The sequence below is a fragment of the Rana temporaria genome, chromosome 4, assembly GCF_905171775.1.
Source record: "Rana temporaria chromosome 4, aRanTem1.1, whole genome shotgun sequence".
In the NCBI taxonomy this organism is placed as follows: domain Eukaryota; kingdom Metazoa; phylum Chordata; class Amphibia; order Anura; family Ranidae; genus Rana; species Rana temporaria.
Window position 1 is genome coordinate 322,777,815 of NC_053492.1, and position 18,617 is coordinate 322,796,431.

The 18,617-nt window shown below is 43.4% G+C and overlaps 1 protein-coding gene across 1 annotated transcript in view; it reads right to left on the reverse strand.

Moving 5' to 3' along the window:
• Positions 1–599: 599 nt before the first annotated feature.
• IRF2BP2 (interferon regulatory factor 2 binding protein 2) overlaps positions 600–18,617 on the reverse strand; it is an 87,410-nt gene continuing 69,392 nt past the window's right edge. The window contains exon 2 of the mRNA XM_040350696.1: positions 600–1,853. Within this exon, the coding sequence (XP_040206630.1) occupies positions 1,135–1,853 (719 nt within the window). The 3' untranslated portion in view covers positions 600–1,134. The remainder of the gene's footprint in view (positions 1,854–18,617) is intronic.

Below are 18,617 nucleotides of genomic sequence, written 5' to 3' on the forward strand. Positions count from 1 at the left end.
GTGCACCCCACCGCCTGCAGCACACCATGCAGATTATGACCGTACTGACCTGTGAGCAGCAGAACTTTGCAACGAACAGACTTGTGCTGACACTCTCCCCTGCAACACCGGGAAGGGCAGAGTGATGCAGTTTCTCCTTCCCTAGTTTTTGTGCAGCGGAGAACAGAGGGTATAAGGAGGGAAAGATATACAATATTTTTTTATATCCATACACAAAAATTTTTCCCTTCATTTCTATTTCAAACTGAATGGGTTTTACAGGGTAAGGGTTTACAATCACTTTAAGTTCACCATTTGAACAATGAAAGAGGTTGCTGAAAAGTGGCAATACAAATTAAAAGTTATTTATTTCAAGATATAATAGCCATCTACAGCATTTAGGTATGGACTATATTTTTAAATCCATTTAATGAAATCTTGAGAAAAAAAAAAAAAAGGTTTTGTGATTCTAAAATTTTAGAGCACCAACGTACAGTGAGTAAAAAAAAAAAAAATGTACAAATCTGTTATCAAAAGAGCAGTTTTTACTATTCATTACTTAAAATTTTTATACTATCACATGGCTCATAACAAATAACTAGTATAACTCTGAACAGTGCTTTGGTGAACAAGATTTTTTTTTTAATAAACATCACCGAGTGGTTCAAAATTACATCAATAGATTTTACAATTAAAAAAAAGCTTAATCTCAAAGAAAATGAGTAACCAGAGACAATTTACAATGTCATAAAATGTATTTGGCATTTTTAACAAGTGCATACAAATACAGCTAAAAGCATATCTGTTTTTCCAAATGCTCTAAAAAGCATCTCAAGTCACAGCCTACACTGAACAGTAACTGTCACTGTATAAGAACAAACACTTGCAAATATAACATTAAGAATACCTTTCTGATCATCACATACCTTTGTTTTCAGGAAAGGAAGAAAAAAAAAAAAAAAAAACCCAAACAAAAACACAATGTATTCAGAAATTAAGAAGTATACAGCGATGTTTAAGCAGTCTATACGTTGTGTGTGTAAATATATATTTCCAACATATCACACACACAAAAACACACTGTAAGAGGTTTAGTAAGATTATGGTGGCTATAAAGCAAAAAAAAATAAAAAATAAAAAAATTAAATTGTACAGTCAAGAGTCCCTCTCCTTTTTCACTTTGACATCTCCAGCAAGAATTGTTGCAATTTCTCCCTGCATGAATGCCCATGGTACATTTGATCCCACCAGGGGACATTTTTCCCCACTTGGACAATACACTTCACCTGATGATCCTTGCTGTTTAATACTTTGCCTTGAACATGGAAAGCAAAATTTGTGAGAAGGTACTGAAGGGCACTGCACAAAATGTGTGTCCTCAAGACGCTCATGGCATAGAGTGCAACACAGTGGTATACTGTTTGGTATGGAAGAATCAGGAATGCTTTGGGGGTGCACTTGTTCCATTCCCGTATGGGAAGAGGTTCCACCACCAGAAAGTTGGCTTGGAACTTCCCTTGGAGCCATTCTTCTTTGGTTCATAGAGGAAGGTGAAGGTGGACTGGTGCTGTTTCTCCTAGTTGTAGAGTGAACCTGGTTGACATCTTTAGAGGCATGGCTACCACCAGCATTGTCAGCCACCAGTATTAAGGCAGCCATTGGAGACTGGCCATTTTGTGCAGCTTCAGGTGGTGTGGTGCGGTTGGAATGAGGAGAAACCGTTGCAGGTGGGGATATGAATGAAGAACCTGTCATTGTAGAAATCTTAAGACCATCTGCTGTAGGCAACCACGACTGTCCTTCACCATTCATTTTAACAGAACCCCCTTCTTCAGGCTCTGGAGAGGTCTTTCGTTTCCGAGCTGCACGGGCACCTGTGGGAAAAACAAGTGATTAGAATGGAAATACTATACTTGAAATTTATTTGGTATACACATGGTGACAGTCAAAATGTAAAATTCAGGAGTCAATCTGGGTTTTTTTTTTTTTAAGCTACCAGCGATATTTTCATTGTCACTTGGGACAAATCGAGATCCATCTATACATATAAAAAACTAAACATAAATGAGTACACCCCTTTAGCTCATTACATGAAAGGAAGGTTAAAAAGGGGTTGTAAACCCTTGTGTTTCTTCACCTCAATGCATCCTATGCATTAAGGTGAAAAAACACCCAGCAGTCACCGGCCAGCCAAGCGCCCCCCCCCCCCCCCCTCGTTTTAACTTACCTGAGCAAATTCATCATCTCGGAGTGTCCCCACCGTCCTCTCCACAGAGTCCCGTTTTGATTGGATAGATTGATAGCAGCGCAGCTATTGGCTTCCGCTGCTGTCAATCAAATCCAATGAGTCATACACTCTGCGTCTACGGATGCCGAATTAATGACTCAGGAGCGCGCCAAAGTAGCCCACTCGGGAGAGCGCTTCCACTAGGGGGTTATCTAATGCGCCAAGCCACCGAGGGACCCTAGAAGAGGATGTTGGGGCCACTCTGTGCAAAACGAGCTGCACAGTGGAAGTATGAAATGTTTATTTTTTTGTTTTTAAATACAAAGCTTTAGTAGCTTTAGTATCACTTTAATAATAAAATTTGGATTACAACATTTTCAGTTTACTTGCATTACATTACTTGATGCAAAAAATGAATACACCCCAAAACTACTACATCTAGTATTTTGTATGACCTCCGTGATTTGAAAGGACAGCACCAAATCTTCTAGGCATGGAATGAACAAGTTGATGACATATTGCAACATCTATATTTTTCCCAATTCTTCAAGAACGATTTTATTTAAAGCCTGGACGCTGAATGGAGAGTAATGCTTAACTTGCCTCTTCAGCGTTTCCCATAGGTATTCAATTTCAATTCAGATCAAGAGACATACTTGGCCACTGAATCACTTTCACCCTGTTCTTCAGAAATGCAACAGTGGCCTTAGATGTGTGTTTTGGATCATGGTCATGTTGGAAAAGTGCACGACTACCAAGGGCATGGAGTGATGGTAGCATCTTCACTTTCAATATAGAGCAATACATCTGTGAATTCATGATACTAGCAATGAAATGCAGCTCTCCGACACCAGCAGCACCATAGAAGGACACTACCACTGTAGGCACCGTGCATTTTTCTTTGTATTACTCACCTTTGCTACGCCATACAGTTTAAGACATTTTGTTTTGTTTTTGTTATCCAGAAAACATTTAATCTTTGTCTCATCCCTCCAGAGAACAGAGCCCCAGTAGTCTTTTTCAGCATTGACCCTGGCAAATTCTAGGCAGGCTTATTTGTGCATGGGCTTTAGGGGAGGCTTGCGTTGTGTTGGACACCCAAGCATGCTATTCTCTTTAGCCAACTCCAGTGAACTTGCATGGAGATTTTCTTCAATCCTTATCAGAAGACGCTCCTGTCAAGGTGTTAATTTCCATGGATGGCATGGACATCTCTGTAAAATGGTTGCAGTTTCAGCTATGTTAAACTTTTGCATCACTTTTGGTACAGTATTCTGACTGATAAGTATAGCTGTGCTGATCTTTTTGTAACATTTCTTGTGTAAAGAAATTAAATTTTCTGTCATGCCTTGGGACACTTCTCTTCCATGTGGTGCCATTGCTGAAAGCACGAAATGGGAAGGGGTTTTCTTTGTTAAGTAACACCCTCTAATAAGTAACTGTCTGTTGGATACCTGTTTAATGATTAATTAGACTCACCTGTAGTTGAATTCTTGTTAATTAGGATTTTTTTGGTCTAAAATTTAGCTTTGCTCCCAAGACTTTCATTGGGGTGTATTCATTTTTGCAACATGGCCTTGGCTGACGTTGTTAGGAAAAATACTTTGTGTGCAAGTTAAAGTGATAAAGTCTTTTTATTGCCAAAAATAGCAAACATGTTATAGTTGCCTGCTCTGTGCAATGGTTTTGCATAGAGAAGCCTGGATCCTCCTCTCCTGGCCCCTCCCCCGATGAGTGCCCTCACAGCAAGCAGCTTACTATGGGGGCATCCGAGCCAAGCCTCAGTTCCGTGTGTCCATTCAGACACGGAGCCCCCACTAGACCCCCTCCCTCTCCTCATTGGCAGGCTGACTTTGATTGACAGCAGCGGGAGCCAATGGCGCTTAGCGGTTGCCTCAGCCAATGAGGAGTAGAGTCTCGGGCAGCCCAGTCTCTCCTGCAACATCATTTGATAGACAGGGACCTCAGGTAAGTATTGGGGGATGCTGGGGTGGCTAGTGCAGTTTTTTTTTATCTTAATGCAGTATTTTGTAGCATAGTGGCCCATGTTTATATATATATATATATATATATATATATATATATATATATATATATATATATATACATACATATATATATACATACATATACACACACACACACACACACACACACACAATATCTTAAAAAGAAAGTACACCCCTCACATTTTTGTAAATATTTTATCATATCTTTTCATGTGACAAGACTGAAGAAATTACACTTTGCTACAATGTAAAGTGTACAGCTTATGACAGTGTAAATTTGCTGTCCCCTCAAAATAACTCGCACAGCTATTAATGTTTAAACCGCTGGCAACAAAAGTGAGTACACCCCTAAGTAAAAATGTCCAAATTGGGCCCAAAGTGTCGATATTGTGTGTGGCCACCATTATTTTCCAGCATTGCTGTAACCCTCTTTGGCATGGAGTTCACCAGAGCTTCACAGGTTGCCACTGGAGTCCTCTTCCACACCTCCATGAAGACATCACAGAGCTGGTGGATGGTAGAGACCCTGCGCTCCCCCACCTTCCATTTGAGGATGCCCCACAGATTATCAATAGGGTTTAGGTCTGGAGACATGCTTGGCCAGTCCATTACTTTTACCGCCAGATTCTTTAGCAAGGCAGTGGTCATCTTGTAAGTGTGTTTGGGGTCATTATTTTGGAATACTGCCCTGCGTGCCCAGTCTCCAAAGGAAGGGGGATCATGCTTTGCTTCAGTATGTCACAGTACATGTTGGCATTCATGGTTCCCTCAATGAACTGTAGCTCCCCAGTGGCGGCAGACCCAGACTGACACTTCCAACACCATGCTTGACTGGAGACAAGACACACTTATCTTTGTACTCCTCAACTGGTTGCCGACACGCACGCTTGACAGCATCTGAACCAAATAGGTTTATCATCTTGGGCTCATCAGACCACAGGACATGGCTTCAGTAATCCATGTCCATAGTCTGCTTGTCTTCAGCAAACTGTTTGCAGGCTTTGTGCATCATCTTTAGAAGAAGAGGCTTTCTTCTGGAACGATACCAATTTGATGTAAGTGAATGAGTGAGTGAAAAACTTATATAGCGCAGCACATGCAAACTAAATCGCCTCTGGGCGCTCGTTGTTCCTTTCTCCTTTGAGATCAAAAGAGATGAGTTTTGATCTTTCTTCTGACGGCCAAGTGGTTCTCCTCCAACCGAGTGCTGGTTGGTAAAGCGTTCCATAGCTGTAGGTTGCAGCATATGGTTTGAGCACCGACAGGCTGACCCCCCCCCCCCCTCCCTTCAACCTCTGTAGCAATGATGGCAGCACTCATACGTCCATTGCCCAAAGACAATCTCTGAATATGACACTGAGCACGTGCACTCAACTTCTTTGGTCGCCCATGGCGAGGCCTGTTCTGAGTAGAACCTGTCCCGTTAAACTGTATGGTTTTGGCTGCTGAGCTGCAGCTCAGTTTCAGGGTCTTGGCAATCTTCTTTTAGCTTAGGCCATCAATTCTTTTTTTTCCCAGATCCTCAGAGTTCTTTGCCATTAGGTGCCATGTTGAACTTCCAGTGACCAGTAGGAGAGTGGGAGCCATAACACCAAATAAAACACACCTGCTCCCCTCCCCATCTACACCTGAGACCTTGTAACAATAACGAATCACATGACACTGGGGAGGGAAAATGGCTATTTGGACCCAATTTGGACATTCACTTAGCGGTGTACTCACTTTTTGTTGCCAGCAGTTTAGACATTAAATGGCTGTGTGTCAAGTTATTTTGAGGGAATAGCACATTTATACTGTTATACAAGCTGTACACTCACTTTACATTGTAGCAAAGAGTAATTTCTTCAATGTTGTCACATGAAGATATAATAAAATATTTTCAAAAATGTGAGGGGTGTACTCACTTTTGTGAGATACTGGGCCAGATTCAAGAAGCGGTTGCGCGGCGCAATAGCTGTTTTTCTCCCGCGTAGCGAATGCCCCCGATTCAGGAACATCGCTACGCGGACTGCAGCCTAGGATATGACAGGCATAAGCCTCCTTATGCCTTCATATCTCAGGCTGCATTCTTGCGTTGGCCGCTAGGGGGCGCGGCCATTGTGATCGGCGTATAGTATGCAAATTGCATACTACCACCGATTCACAAAAGTTGCGCACGCAAGGTACGGAGTTTCCGTACGGCGACTTTAGCGCAAGGTTGCTCCTGCTATAGCAGGGGCAGCCAATGCTAAAGTATAGCCGCCCTTCCCGCTCGTGAAATTTAAATTTCACGTCGTTTACGTAAGTGATTCGTGAATGGCGCTGAAAGAAAGCATCGGTGAGCTCAGCAACACCAAAAGACCCAGAAGACCACGGAAAACAACTGTGGTGGATGACCAAAGAATTCTTTCCCTGGTGAAGAAAACACCCTTCACAACAGTTGGGCAGATCTAGAACACTCTCCAGGAGGTAGGTGTATGCGTGTCAAAGTCAACAAACAAGAGAAGACTTCAGAGTGAATACAGAGGGTTCACCACAAGATGTTTAAAGGAAGAGCTGCGCTGTTCTAAGCTAAAATGTGACACTAGTGATAATGAAGTGCTAGATAAATATCAATTAAAATTATGAAACACTGACTGAGTGTAAAAAAATGTATATCTGTAAATAGGTCTGAGAGATCTCAATAGGATAACCAGAAGGGGTTAATTCCTAAATTAGGTAGAAACCTAAGAATTATCAAGTGAATAAATACCAGTCCGTGTGAACAAACCAAAAAAAAAACACCTTGGGGTATTTTAAAGCGTCAAAGGTAAAAAATGTGAATATAATAAAAATGAATGCAGTGTCCATATAAACTTAAATATCCCCAGTGTTCAACGAATCCAATAGTCCAGGAAAAAGTGCCGACAGGATAGTGCTTCCACCAAACAATAACACTACCGCTTACCAGATGGACATGATCTCTAATTATAGGAGATCAATATGGTTGATATCCCAGCCTGGGGTCTCTATTGGTAGCAAAAATCACTCAGTGTGGTTCAATATTGCATAGAAGATGTCTCAAACATACGGGCTGCTGAATCGAAGAGCTGGCCCGCTCAATTGTATTTTATATGCCTTATCTCACTTCTATGTGTATTTTACATGCCTTATCTCACTTCTATGTAAGTGTGCATTTTTATGTTACCTATAACATTAAGGGTTTTATGCTATCCTTTTTTAATGTGGTGCATCCTGGATTGCTACGTTGCTTGAGAAATCTTCTATGCAATATAGAACCACACTGAGGGATTTTCTCTACCAATAGAGACCCCAGGCTGGAATATCAACAATATGCGCATATTGATCTCCTATAATTAGAGATCACGTCCCTCTGGTAAGCGGCAGTGTTATTGTTTGGTGGAGGCACTATCTTGTCAGAACTTTGTCCTGGACTATTGGATTCGTTGAACACTGGGGATATTTAAGTTTATATGGACACTCTGCATTCATTTTTATTATATTCCAATTTTTTACCTTTGACGCTTTGTTAATGGTATTCCTAAGGTTTTTTTTGGGGTCGTTTGTTCACACAGACTGCCATTTATTCACTTGATAATTCTCAGGTTTCTACCCAATTTAGGAATTATCCTCTTCTTGTTATCCTATTGAGGTCTTTACAGATATACATTTTTTCACTCAGTCGGCGTTTCATCATTTTAATTGATATTTATCTAGCACTTCATTATCACTAGTGTCAGATTTTAGCTTTCAACAGCGCAGCTCTTCCTTTGACCATTATTATTATTATTAGTGTTGTATAACATTTTAGTTGCCGCTTTACTATTTATCGAATTAGCGCAGTACACCCCTCTTTTTCACCACAAGATGTAAACCATTGGTGAGCCTCAAAAACAGGAAGGCCAGATTAGTTTGCCAAACAACATTTAAATAAGCCTTCACAGTTCTGGAACAACATCCTATGGACAGATGAGACCAAGATCAACTTGTACCAGAGTGATGGGAAGAGAAGAGTATGGACAAGGAAAGGAACTGCTCATGATCCAAAGCATACCCCACCTCATCAGTGAAGGATGAATAGCTACACACTGTCAGCAGCAACAAAATCGGTGAATTGTTAATATGTAAATATGTTAATGTGCACAGGTTTGATAAACACTGTGGTCAAAGGTACCGTATATCAGTAGCGTTTCCATAAGTGCCCATTTTCATTAAAGGGGTTGTAAAGGTACAATTTTTTTCCTAAATAGATTTCTCTACCTTAGTGCAGTCCTCCTTCACTTACCTCATCCTTCGATTTTGCTTTTAAAATGTCCTTATTTCTTCTGCGAAATCCTCACTTCCTGTTCTTCTGTCTAACTCCACACAGTAATGCAAGGCTTTCTCCCTGGTGTGGAGTGTTGTGCTCGCCCTCTCCCTTGGACTACATGAGTGTCAGGACGCTCTACGTTGCAGATAGAGACAGGAGCTGTGTTAGTGGGTGTCCCGACTCTCCTGTAGCCCAAGGGAGGGGGCAAGCACGACACCCCATACCAGGGAGAAAGCCTTGCATTACTGTGTGGCGTTACAGACAGAAGAACAGGAAGTGAAGATTTCTCAGAAGAAATAAGGACATTTAAAAGCAAAATCGAAGGATGCGGTAAGTGAAGGAGGACTGCACTAAGGTAAAGGATTTAGGGAGAAAAAAATAAAAAATAAAAAAAATTTGTACCTTTACAACCCCTTTAACTATTGAACATAGTTCCTGTTATGCCATAGAACAAAGCGTAGTAACACCCTAAAGTGGAACTTCCTCTCATTTATCTCCTCCCCCCCTCTGGTGCCACATTTGGGGGGGGGGGGGGGGTAGTATACTGTCCCCACTTCCAGGAGTTCAGGCTGCGGCAAATTACATCACAGCTCGGCTCCCTCCTCCTCCGCCGGGCCAGTAGGAGAGTGCAGCGGTGCCCAAGTGTGAAGCCCTAATGCTACACTGCCAGGTTCCCTTACCCGAAATGGCAGCCCCCAACAGCAGATGGAAACATCACCTGCGGTGCCGACATCACTAGACGCCAGGAAAGGTAGGTGTCCTATTAAAGTCAGTAGCTGCAGTATGTGTAGCTGCTGGATTTTAATTCTTGCAGGGGTGGGGCAGACCTCTTTAATTCAAGGGGAATTAATTACATGTGGAAAGTGTATATTCAATTATGGAGACAGCTATTTGCATTAAAAAAAAAGTGTATTCTGAATACATAGTGTCACCATTAAGCCTCTGACTCTCAAGTCAAAATAGATTACAAAAGAAAAATACTTAAAGTTTTTACGCAAGTTACCAAAGCAAACCTACCACTTAAATGAAAAAGTTCCCAAAAAGCCGTCTCTGCAAAAGGCAAGTAAACAGTCATGCTACCTCTACACCTACCCCATTAAAATAGTAATTGTCCTTTCACAGGGAAACTTAATGTTTACTATATTGCACCTACAAGTCTGTAAGCAGATTATGACCATGTGCAAATAGGTTGTCACATTTATCACTATAAAAGCTTCCTTACTTGAAAAGTCCAGAGTTTGAATAGGTCATTGTCTGCAGACTCACTTCTGTGCAAATACCTTAGTCTTGTCAACACACTCAGAATATGTGAAATTAAAGATCAGATGAGCAGCAGTCCGCAATGTGAAGGACTATGTAATAAGGGCATAAGGACCAAGTAATGCATAGCAACGCTGGCAGAGTGCAAGCCCACTTAAGTCTTTATTGCGGCTTGTGGTTATTTACATTGGAAAAATGGAAAGAAACTGCGCTAAAATATCAGAAAAAGAAGAGAGAAAAAATAACCTGCAACGTAGTCACAGTCTATTCACTCCGAGAGCTGCGATTACCATGTAAACAATAGATACAAGAAAAAGATGTGAGAAGAATATAAAATCGCGCTACCTCTAAAGCAGAAAACACTTATTGAAAACACAAAATTATGAATTTACAAGTAGGTGATAAATGATGATATATATACATATATATAGAACTCACTACTATATCAAAAACATTGAAGTTTGATGGCCACTAGGGTGCACTATACAGCAATCTCAAAAACTCCTCAGTAATAATGAAAAGTTATATAATGGTGACAATACAAAGAAGAAAAAAATATTACATTTCGATCAAGAAACACACACACATATATATATATATATATATATATATATATATATATATATATATATATATATATATATATATATACACACACACACACACACACACACACACACACACTAACTGAAAATAAAATAGTTAAAAATATAATTAAAGTGGAAGTTCCATCAAAAAAAACTATTTTGCTTTAAACTGTAGCTTACGACTAAAAAAGAAAAAAACAATTTTTTTTCCACTCATTTGGAAATGCCTGTTGCTATGCGGTCCCACGAAATCTGCCTTTGAAACCACCTAGGATTCTGAAATCATCTCCCTCTAATGCTCCTGGGAAATGTGTGTCATAATTTCCCAGGATGCAGTGCGCTGTCCAATTATCACTCCCCATCCAAGACTTCCAGGAAGTAAGTGCGTGCAGGCGTCACAATGCCCACAAGCAAAAATGACAACGGTGTAGATATTAGTTTTATTGAATATCTATGCGGATCGGCGGCGGATTGTAAAATAGTAAGTGACCAGATTTATATTATAAAAACGCAGGATGAAAGGACATACATTTAAAAAATGCTAATTGTGGTTGGAACTCCGCTTTAAATAAAAATAATAGTAAAAAGTTAGAAATTGTGACTATGAGCCCTGGTTCACACTGGGCTGCAGGAGTGAAGCCGTGCGAGTTCAGCTGAACTCGCACGATTTCACTCCCGCTGGCAGTCCCGATTTCGGCCGCGATTTAACAGACATCTGTGCGGGTTTATGTAAATCGCGGCCCGAAATCGCAAAAAGTAGTACAGGAACTACTTTTTGAAATCAGTGCAACGCCGCAGATGCGGCGTCGCACCGATTAGGACAGTGTCATTGCCGTCAAATGCCGCCGATTTGAGATCTGATTTCACATGTGAAATTGCATCTCAAATCGAAGCAAATAGCACCCAGTGTGAACCTGGGCTAAAAGTCCATAAATATTTAACAGATGAGATGTCCAACACCCGTGTATTTGTGCCACATTTCAGATTAGTTGAAAAATGTGTCCAAAAGAAAACAGTGATGTATCCTCCACCAAACTATGGATTGGCTCCTTACAAGATTTCCACGATCCCTTATTACAGGGGATCATAAACAGCATGTATTAGGTAGTCGCTCCCAGTTCAGACATATACGGTCCTAATGGGTCTTATTCACAAATAATTTCACGGGCATCTATTCCCACCATGTAAGAAACAATAACAGCTTGCAAGTCTGGAATAAGCTACATTGGAATCCACTTCAAATCTTCTTGGCGAGTTGACACTGCCTGTGGATTTCCTTCAAATCAGCAAGCTTCCAATTCTGTCCACACCCTGGCTCTCAGGAGGTATGTTCAATCCAATATATAGTGGTACCGAGGGGAGTGTGCACTGTAAAAATATTACATTTCAATCAAGAAATGTTTTTTTTATAATATATATATATATATATATATATATATATATATATATATATATATATATATATATATATATATATATATATATATATATATTATATATATTTTGTGTTTTCAATAAGTGTTTTCTGCTTTAGAGGTAGCGCAATTTATATTCTTCTCATGGTTATTTACATTGGCAAAGCTCCATGCCACCTCCTCCCAAGCAGTGCATGGACAAGACCACCTAGCAACCAGTGAAAGGATGTCAAACTGCACGTTGTCCCCCCTTCCCTTAGGGTTAGCAGGGATGTCGCTCTCACTTCTCCTGTCAGCCTTGTAACAGAAGCAACTGGCACAGGGTACCCCAATCCCTGCAATAAACCATTGCACCCAGGACAGCCACCCCTCGTCCTGGCCAAGTGTCGGGACAAGTTCATCTAACGCACAGAGAAAGAATGCCAAACTGCACCCCCCTTCCCTTAGGGTTAGCAGGGATGTCGCTCTCACTTCTCCTGTCAGCCTTGTAACACAAGCAACTGGTACAGGGTTCCCCCTCCCTGCAATAAACCATTGCTCCCAGGGCAGAAGTCCCTCCTGCCCACTCCTTGTCCCAAGATACTCTGACTGACATCATGCTGCAGCTATGTGGACAGCATCAGATTGGATATTCCTCTGCCCAGCGCTGGCAATGTAAAGCAGGCAGACAATGTCACTGACATTTTCTGTTTACATTTATGCCTGAGCGATACCTCTTTTCGATCACATCATGCAAAGTGTCAATTTACACATTTTGAGTTCAAATGACCCAGTATTGCTATAATATAGATGCACTTTGACTTGGCATATCAGAGCACAATGCTACTATACCGATCAGTTACTTTCTTCAGGAACATTTTTATTATAAAACATGATTTATATAGCACCAACAGTTTATGCAGCACTTTACTGCAATTGTGCTGTCCACCCTCTACATAGTACAGTGCAATACAGAAGGGATAGGAGGGCCCTGCTTGTAGAGCTCACATTCTAAAGGGGTGGTGATACAAAAGGTAATATATGAAGGAAATGATTTGATGCGGGTGGCTTAGGGACAATTGTTAGGTGGGTGTGGGATAGATTTTCCTGAATAAGTGAGTTTTCAGGGATCTCCTAAAAGGTGGACAGGTTAGGGGCTGATCAAACATACCGAGGCAGGGAGTTCCAAAAGGGTTGGGAGAGGCTCTGGAGAAGTCATGAAGGCGAAAATGGGAGGACACAAGGTAACTAGAGAGCAGGAGGTCATGGGAGGAGCGGAGGGGACAATTTAGGCAATATCTGCAGGTGAGTTTGGTGATGTAGCTGGGGGCGATGTTGTTGATGGCCTTGTATGTTGTGGTTAGCATTTTGAATTTTAGACGGTGGGGTAGGGGAAGCCAGTGAAGGGAAGGAGGAAATATAATTAGCTCAGGTTTAGAAAGATTGAGTTTGAGAAAGTGGTGCGACATTCATAGGTATAGAGTGAGAATAGGAGGGGCCCAAGGACGGAGCCTTGGGGTACCCCAACAGGAAGAGGAGATGGAGTTGTAAGCGAGACTGAAAGTGCGCTGAGGTAGGAGGAGAACCAGGATAAAGCAGAATCACGGAGGCCAAGGGAGTGTAGTTTGCTGAGGAGGAGCAGGTGGTCAACTGTGTCGAAGGCAGCAGAGAGGTCTAATGCCGCGTACACACGATCATTTTTCAGCATGAAAAAAATATTTTTTTTAATACAGCTTACCTGTAAAATCTTTTTCTTGGAGTACATCACGGGACACAGAGCGGCATATTCATTACTATATGGGTTATATGGAGTACCTTCAGGTGATGGACACTGGCAATCTCAAAAACAGGAAGTGCCCCTCCCTATATAACCCCCTCCCATAGGAGGAGTACCTCAGTTTTGTAGCAAGCAGTATGCCTCCCAAAATGGTCCCCAAAAGAGGGGTGGGAGCTCTGTGTCCCGTGATGTACTCCAAGAAAAAGATTTTACAGGTAAGCTGTATTAAAAATCTCTTTTTCTTTATCGTACATCACGGGACACAGAGCGGCATATTCATTACTATATGGGATGTCCCAAAGCAATGCTTACAATGAGGGGAGGGAGAACATCTTCCCAAGACAAAAGGATTTAATTTAGAGATATACTCAAATCATAATAAATCCAACTTAGTTGAGAAAAAATAATTTTAAATTTTAAATTTAACTCAAAAGGGAGCCCCCGGAATCCGAGCGTCTCAAACTGCAGCACTGCCTGCCCAAAGGCTGTATCAGTATTCCTTCTTACGTCCAACTGGTAGAATTTTGTAAACGTGTGGACAGAAGACCAGGTTGCCGCAAACTTGAGCCATAGAGATCTGGTGGTGTGCTGCCCAGGAGACACAGACTTTGTCGGACTCTTGATGAGAGCGGCAAAGGGATATCTAAGGCCTGTGGCCTCCTGCTCCATGCTGACAGGATGGCTGCCTGCAGGATGCGAGTGTGGCTCTGGGCGTACAGTACCGCCTCGAATGTGGCCACCATCTTGCCTAGTAACCGCATACATAGGCGAACAGTTGGTTCTTTCTTGCTTAGAACCAGTAGGATTAATTCCTTGATGGCTTTGACTTTTATCAGAGGCAGAAACACCCTCTGTTGTTCTGTGTCTAATCTCATGCCGATATATTCCAACTGCCTTGTGGGCTGGAATGCTGATTTTTCTCGATTTAGGACCCAGCCGAACCTCTCGAGGTACTGAACTGTGAGGGCCACTGCTCGTTCCAAGCCAGGAGACGAGTGATCTATGACTAGGAGGTCGTCCAGGTATGCTAGGATCGTGACCCCTTGGATCCTTAGATTGGCTAGGATTGGAGCTAGGACCTTCGTAAACACCCGGGGGGCCGTAGCCAACCCGAAGGGAAGCGCCACGAATTGGAAATGACGTAGAGCCACCGAGAAGCGTAGAAATCTTTGATGTGGCTGGTAAACTGGAACATGAAGGTAAGCATCCTTTATGTCTATGGATGCCATAAAATCGTCCTTCTGAAGTGCGGCAGCTGCTGACCGCACGGATTCCATCCGAAATGAGCGGACCTTTGGGTATGCATTCACCATTTTTAAGTCCAAAATTGGCCTGACATCGCTGTTGGGCTTTGGGATGATGAATAGGTTGGAGTAGAAACCTAGCCCCTGTTCTTGGACTGGTACCTCTTGTGACGCTATGCGAGGTGCGATACATGATCATAGGTACATTTCACCTCGCATACGTTCTATCATGAGAGACTGAACCGGAATCCATTCCGGGTTTTACAGCCTCTGTGCCTGGCTAGGATTCCGGTCCGGATGTTTGGGTCCACTGGAGTCCACAATCAGCTGGACTTTAAATGTCCAGGAAGAGAGCACAACAAGGCTCTGGCTTGAAACTCAGGAAGGGACCTGAGTGAGGGGAGCGCTGAGTGCTGGACTGAAAAGGTTTGCTTTACTACATGTTTTGTGGGTGTCAGGGACTAGCCCCACACTGTATAGAGAGGAGATCCTGTTTGTTTAGTTTAGCGCCGGACGGCAAGGATTTAATTTATTTTAATCTGCAAACCGTTTATAAATAAAATCTGGCATCCGCCAGACTTAAAAGACTGTGATTTCAGAAAAGGTGATCCCCACGAGCTAATCCCTCACACTCTATTACCTCCTGAGAGAGTAGATGATTCAATGCCGCTATTAATGCGGCTCCCTTCTTCGGATCGTTTGGTACTCTTGACTCCTGAAAATGAGGAGGAGGAAACTTTAGGAAGTCTAGTTTGTAGCATGTAGCCACGGAAGACCGTACCCATCTGTCGGGAATGCTGGCCTCCCAAACCTCTGCAAAGAGACGCAGTCTTCCCCCCACCTTCGTGGGTGGGGGCGCCCCTTCATAAGGCCGGCTTGCGAAACCACTGCTTCTTGCATCCGGCGGCCTGTCCCTGCAACTTGTTAAAGTTTGATCTTGCAGGAGGCCGTCGATACTGTTTGGTATTGGAAGGCCCCTGCCCAGGGGAGTACTGTCGTTTAAAAACGCAGGCCCCCGAAACTTTTTCTTGGTGGGCAACAGAGTACTTTTTCCGCTTGAAATGGTCTGAATGTATTTATCCAGGTCTTCTCCGAAGAGTCGTCCTCCATGGAAAGGGAACCCTACCAAGAGCTTCTTGCATGGGGGCTCTGCCTCCCAGCTCTTTAACCATAAGAGTCTTCTCATATGGATAAGGGATAACGATAAACGTGACGCTTGCTGGATAGAATCCTTAATCGCATCTACCGTAAAGCGTATGGCCCTAGGGACGTCCGAAAATTCTTCTGCCAGCTGGGCAGGAATAAGTTTAAGCATCTGCTTAGCTTGATCCGATAATGCTTGTGCAACCCCAATTGCAGCCACAGCTGGCTGCACTACTGCCCTTGCAGTAGTGAAGGAGGTTTTAAGTAGCGTTTCCAAGCGTTTATCAACCGGATCCTTGAACACCTGTATGTTTTCTACAGGGCATGTTAAAGATTTGTTAACACACGAGATGGCTGCGTCTACAGCCGGGGCTGCCCATCTCTTGGAAAATTTCTCTTCCATAGGATATAAGGCAGAGAATCTTTTTGGTGGTACAAAGATTCTATCTGGCTTGGCCCAATCTTGGAACATAACTTCCTCTAGTAGAGGATGGATCGGAAAAACCGCATTGGTTTGAGGCGCTCTTAGTGAGCCCAAAGCTGAGACCGTTGATACTTTGAGATCTGGTACTGGCAAGTTGAACGTCCTATGGACCAAGTCTGTTAAAACTTGAACCCACCAGCTCTCCCCTTGGGAGGCTGCGCCAGACTCCTCCGTACCCGGATCCTCGATCCCTGAACCTACTTGGTCCTTGTCCAAGAGGTCTTCCAATTCCCCTGCGGAAGGGACCTCCTCATCTGAGGGTTCACGCTCGGGCGACGGAGATCTATTCCGTTTTTTGCCCCGCATAGCCTTGGCTATCATTTTTTCCATTCTTTTTTCCATCTCCTTTAGAGAGGTGGACAGTACCTCGTCCATGACCACCCTAGGGTTGGACTGACCCGTGCCAGCTCCAGCCCCAGATCTCGATGGTCCCACCAAGGCTCCCTCTGGGAAAAGTAGCGGCATGACTTTGTCCGAGACCTCAGACCCTCTGGGGGAATCCCCACCTCTTGTACCCTCTGAACCAGATGCCATGGTACAATACCGAGGTACGCCCGCTACTTAACGGTGTTTGGGAAAATAAATAGTTGTTGCCCAAAAAAACTTTCTGGGGGAAAAAATGCCTTCTTTCTTATTAACTTGGTTTGTTTTCTTTTTTTTAAACCAAAGAAAGAAAAACCCTTCTGTCCCCCTTTAGTAGTATTTGCCAAAAAAAACTGCTGAAAAAGAAACCCCATCTCTAGGGTAAAAGACAGTCTTTTTGAAGACTGTAATACTCTTCTTTGGCCACTGTGTGTCCTCGGCGCCCCACGCTGCCGCTCTGGTCCTTCCTCTCTCAGTTCCAACACTTCACTGAGCTGGGAACTTTTTGGAAGGGCCGCCCCTTCCTTTTACCTACAGGCCCGCCCTTCCCCTGTCAGCAAACGGCGCGAAATTGCGCCCATATCACGGGGACGCGCCCGCCGGCGGGGGGGGGGGGAGGGGGCCACACGAGGAGGTCAGAGGCTGATCCTGCCGTCCAGGCCAGGATCCACAGAGCAGCATTTTTTCCTGCAGCAACCGCCTGGACCTCTCTGAGCAGGCTTGCAGGTAGGAGCATTCACTCCCTTTTACATAAGAAACCTCAGTAGATTCCCAGGGGCTTCTCTTAGAGAGAATTGTCACTATACACACAGGCCCTTTTTCAATGCTTTCTAGCACCAGTTGCAATACTACCAGGGAGGTCACGATTATGGGGAATATATACATACAGAGTCATCCTATCCTAAGATATGTGACTCACCTTGCCAGATGCAGCGCATAAACCATAGGCATGTCCCACTGTGACCTTCCCCCAGAAAAAACCTGCTGCGAACCAAGTTCCGCAAGTTTCCCCTTCACTTACCTGCTCCATGCCGCAGGACTTTGCACAGCAAGAGGTCCAATCTTCCCCCATCTCTGTGGGGCGTCTAGACCTTCAGGCCCTGGGTTCCTATGAAGGATCCACTGTCCTGGGCCCATATAGCACCCTGGCAACAGAAACATTAGGCCCCCAAAGGTTTCTAAGTTCTGGGCCCAGAGTCCAGCTCACTGTGACAGAAAGCATTATGGGCTATACCCCAATGGTTTGGGGTCCGGTTACTGACCACTTTAGCACTGAGGCCTTTGGACAGAACCGGTTAGCCCACCTTAATCCCAAGGATGTGGAGGCAAGCTAAACCATGACCAACACCTAAGACACTGGCGTAAAAACTGAGGTACTCCTCCTATGGGAGGGGGTTATATAGGGAGGGGCACTTCCTGTTTTTGAGATTGCCAGTGTCCATCACCTGAAGGTACTCCATATAACCCATATCGTAATGAATATGCCGCTCTGTGTCCCGTGATGTACGATAAAGAAATGTTGGTTTTCAGTAGAGGTCGACCGATATGGGTTTTTCTCTGGCCGATACCGATATTTCAAAATCGGGGCGGCCGATGGCCGATATTTTAGGCCGATTTTTGCGGCCGATATTTTAGGCCGATTTTTTTTTTTTACCCCCATTATCTCATAAAATCTAGGTTGGGGAGGAGGTTATTGTTTAGGGTGGAAAGGTGGAGTGCAGCCTATCAGTGCCCACCAATGCAGCTCACCAGTGTAGCCTATCAGTGTCCATCAGTGCCACCTCATTAGTGTCCACCAGTTCAGCCTGTCAGTGCAACCTCATCAGTGCCTACCAGTTCAGCCCATTAGTGTCCATCAGTAC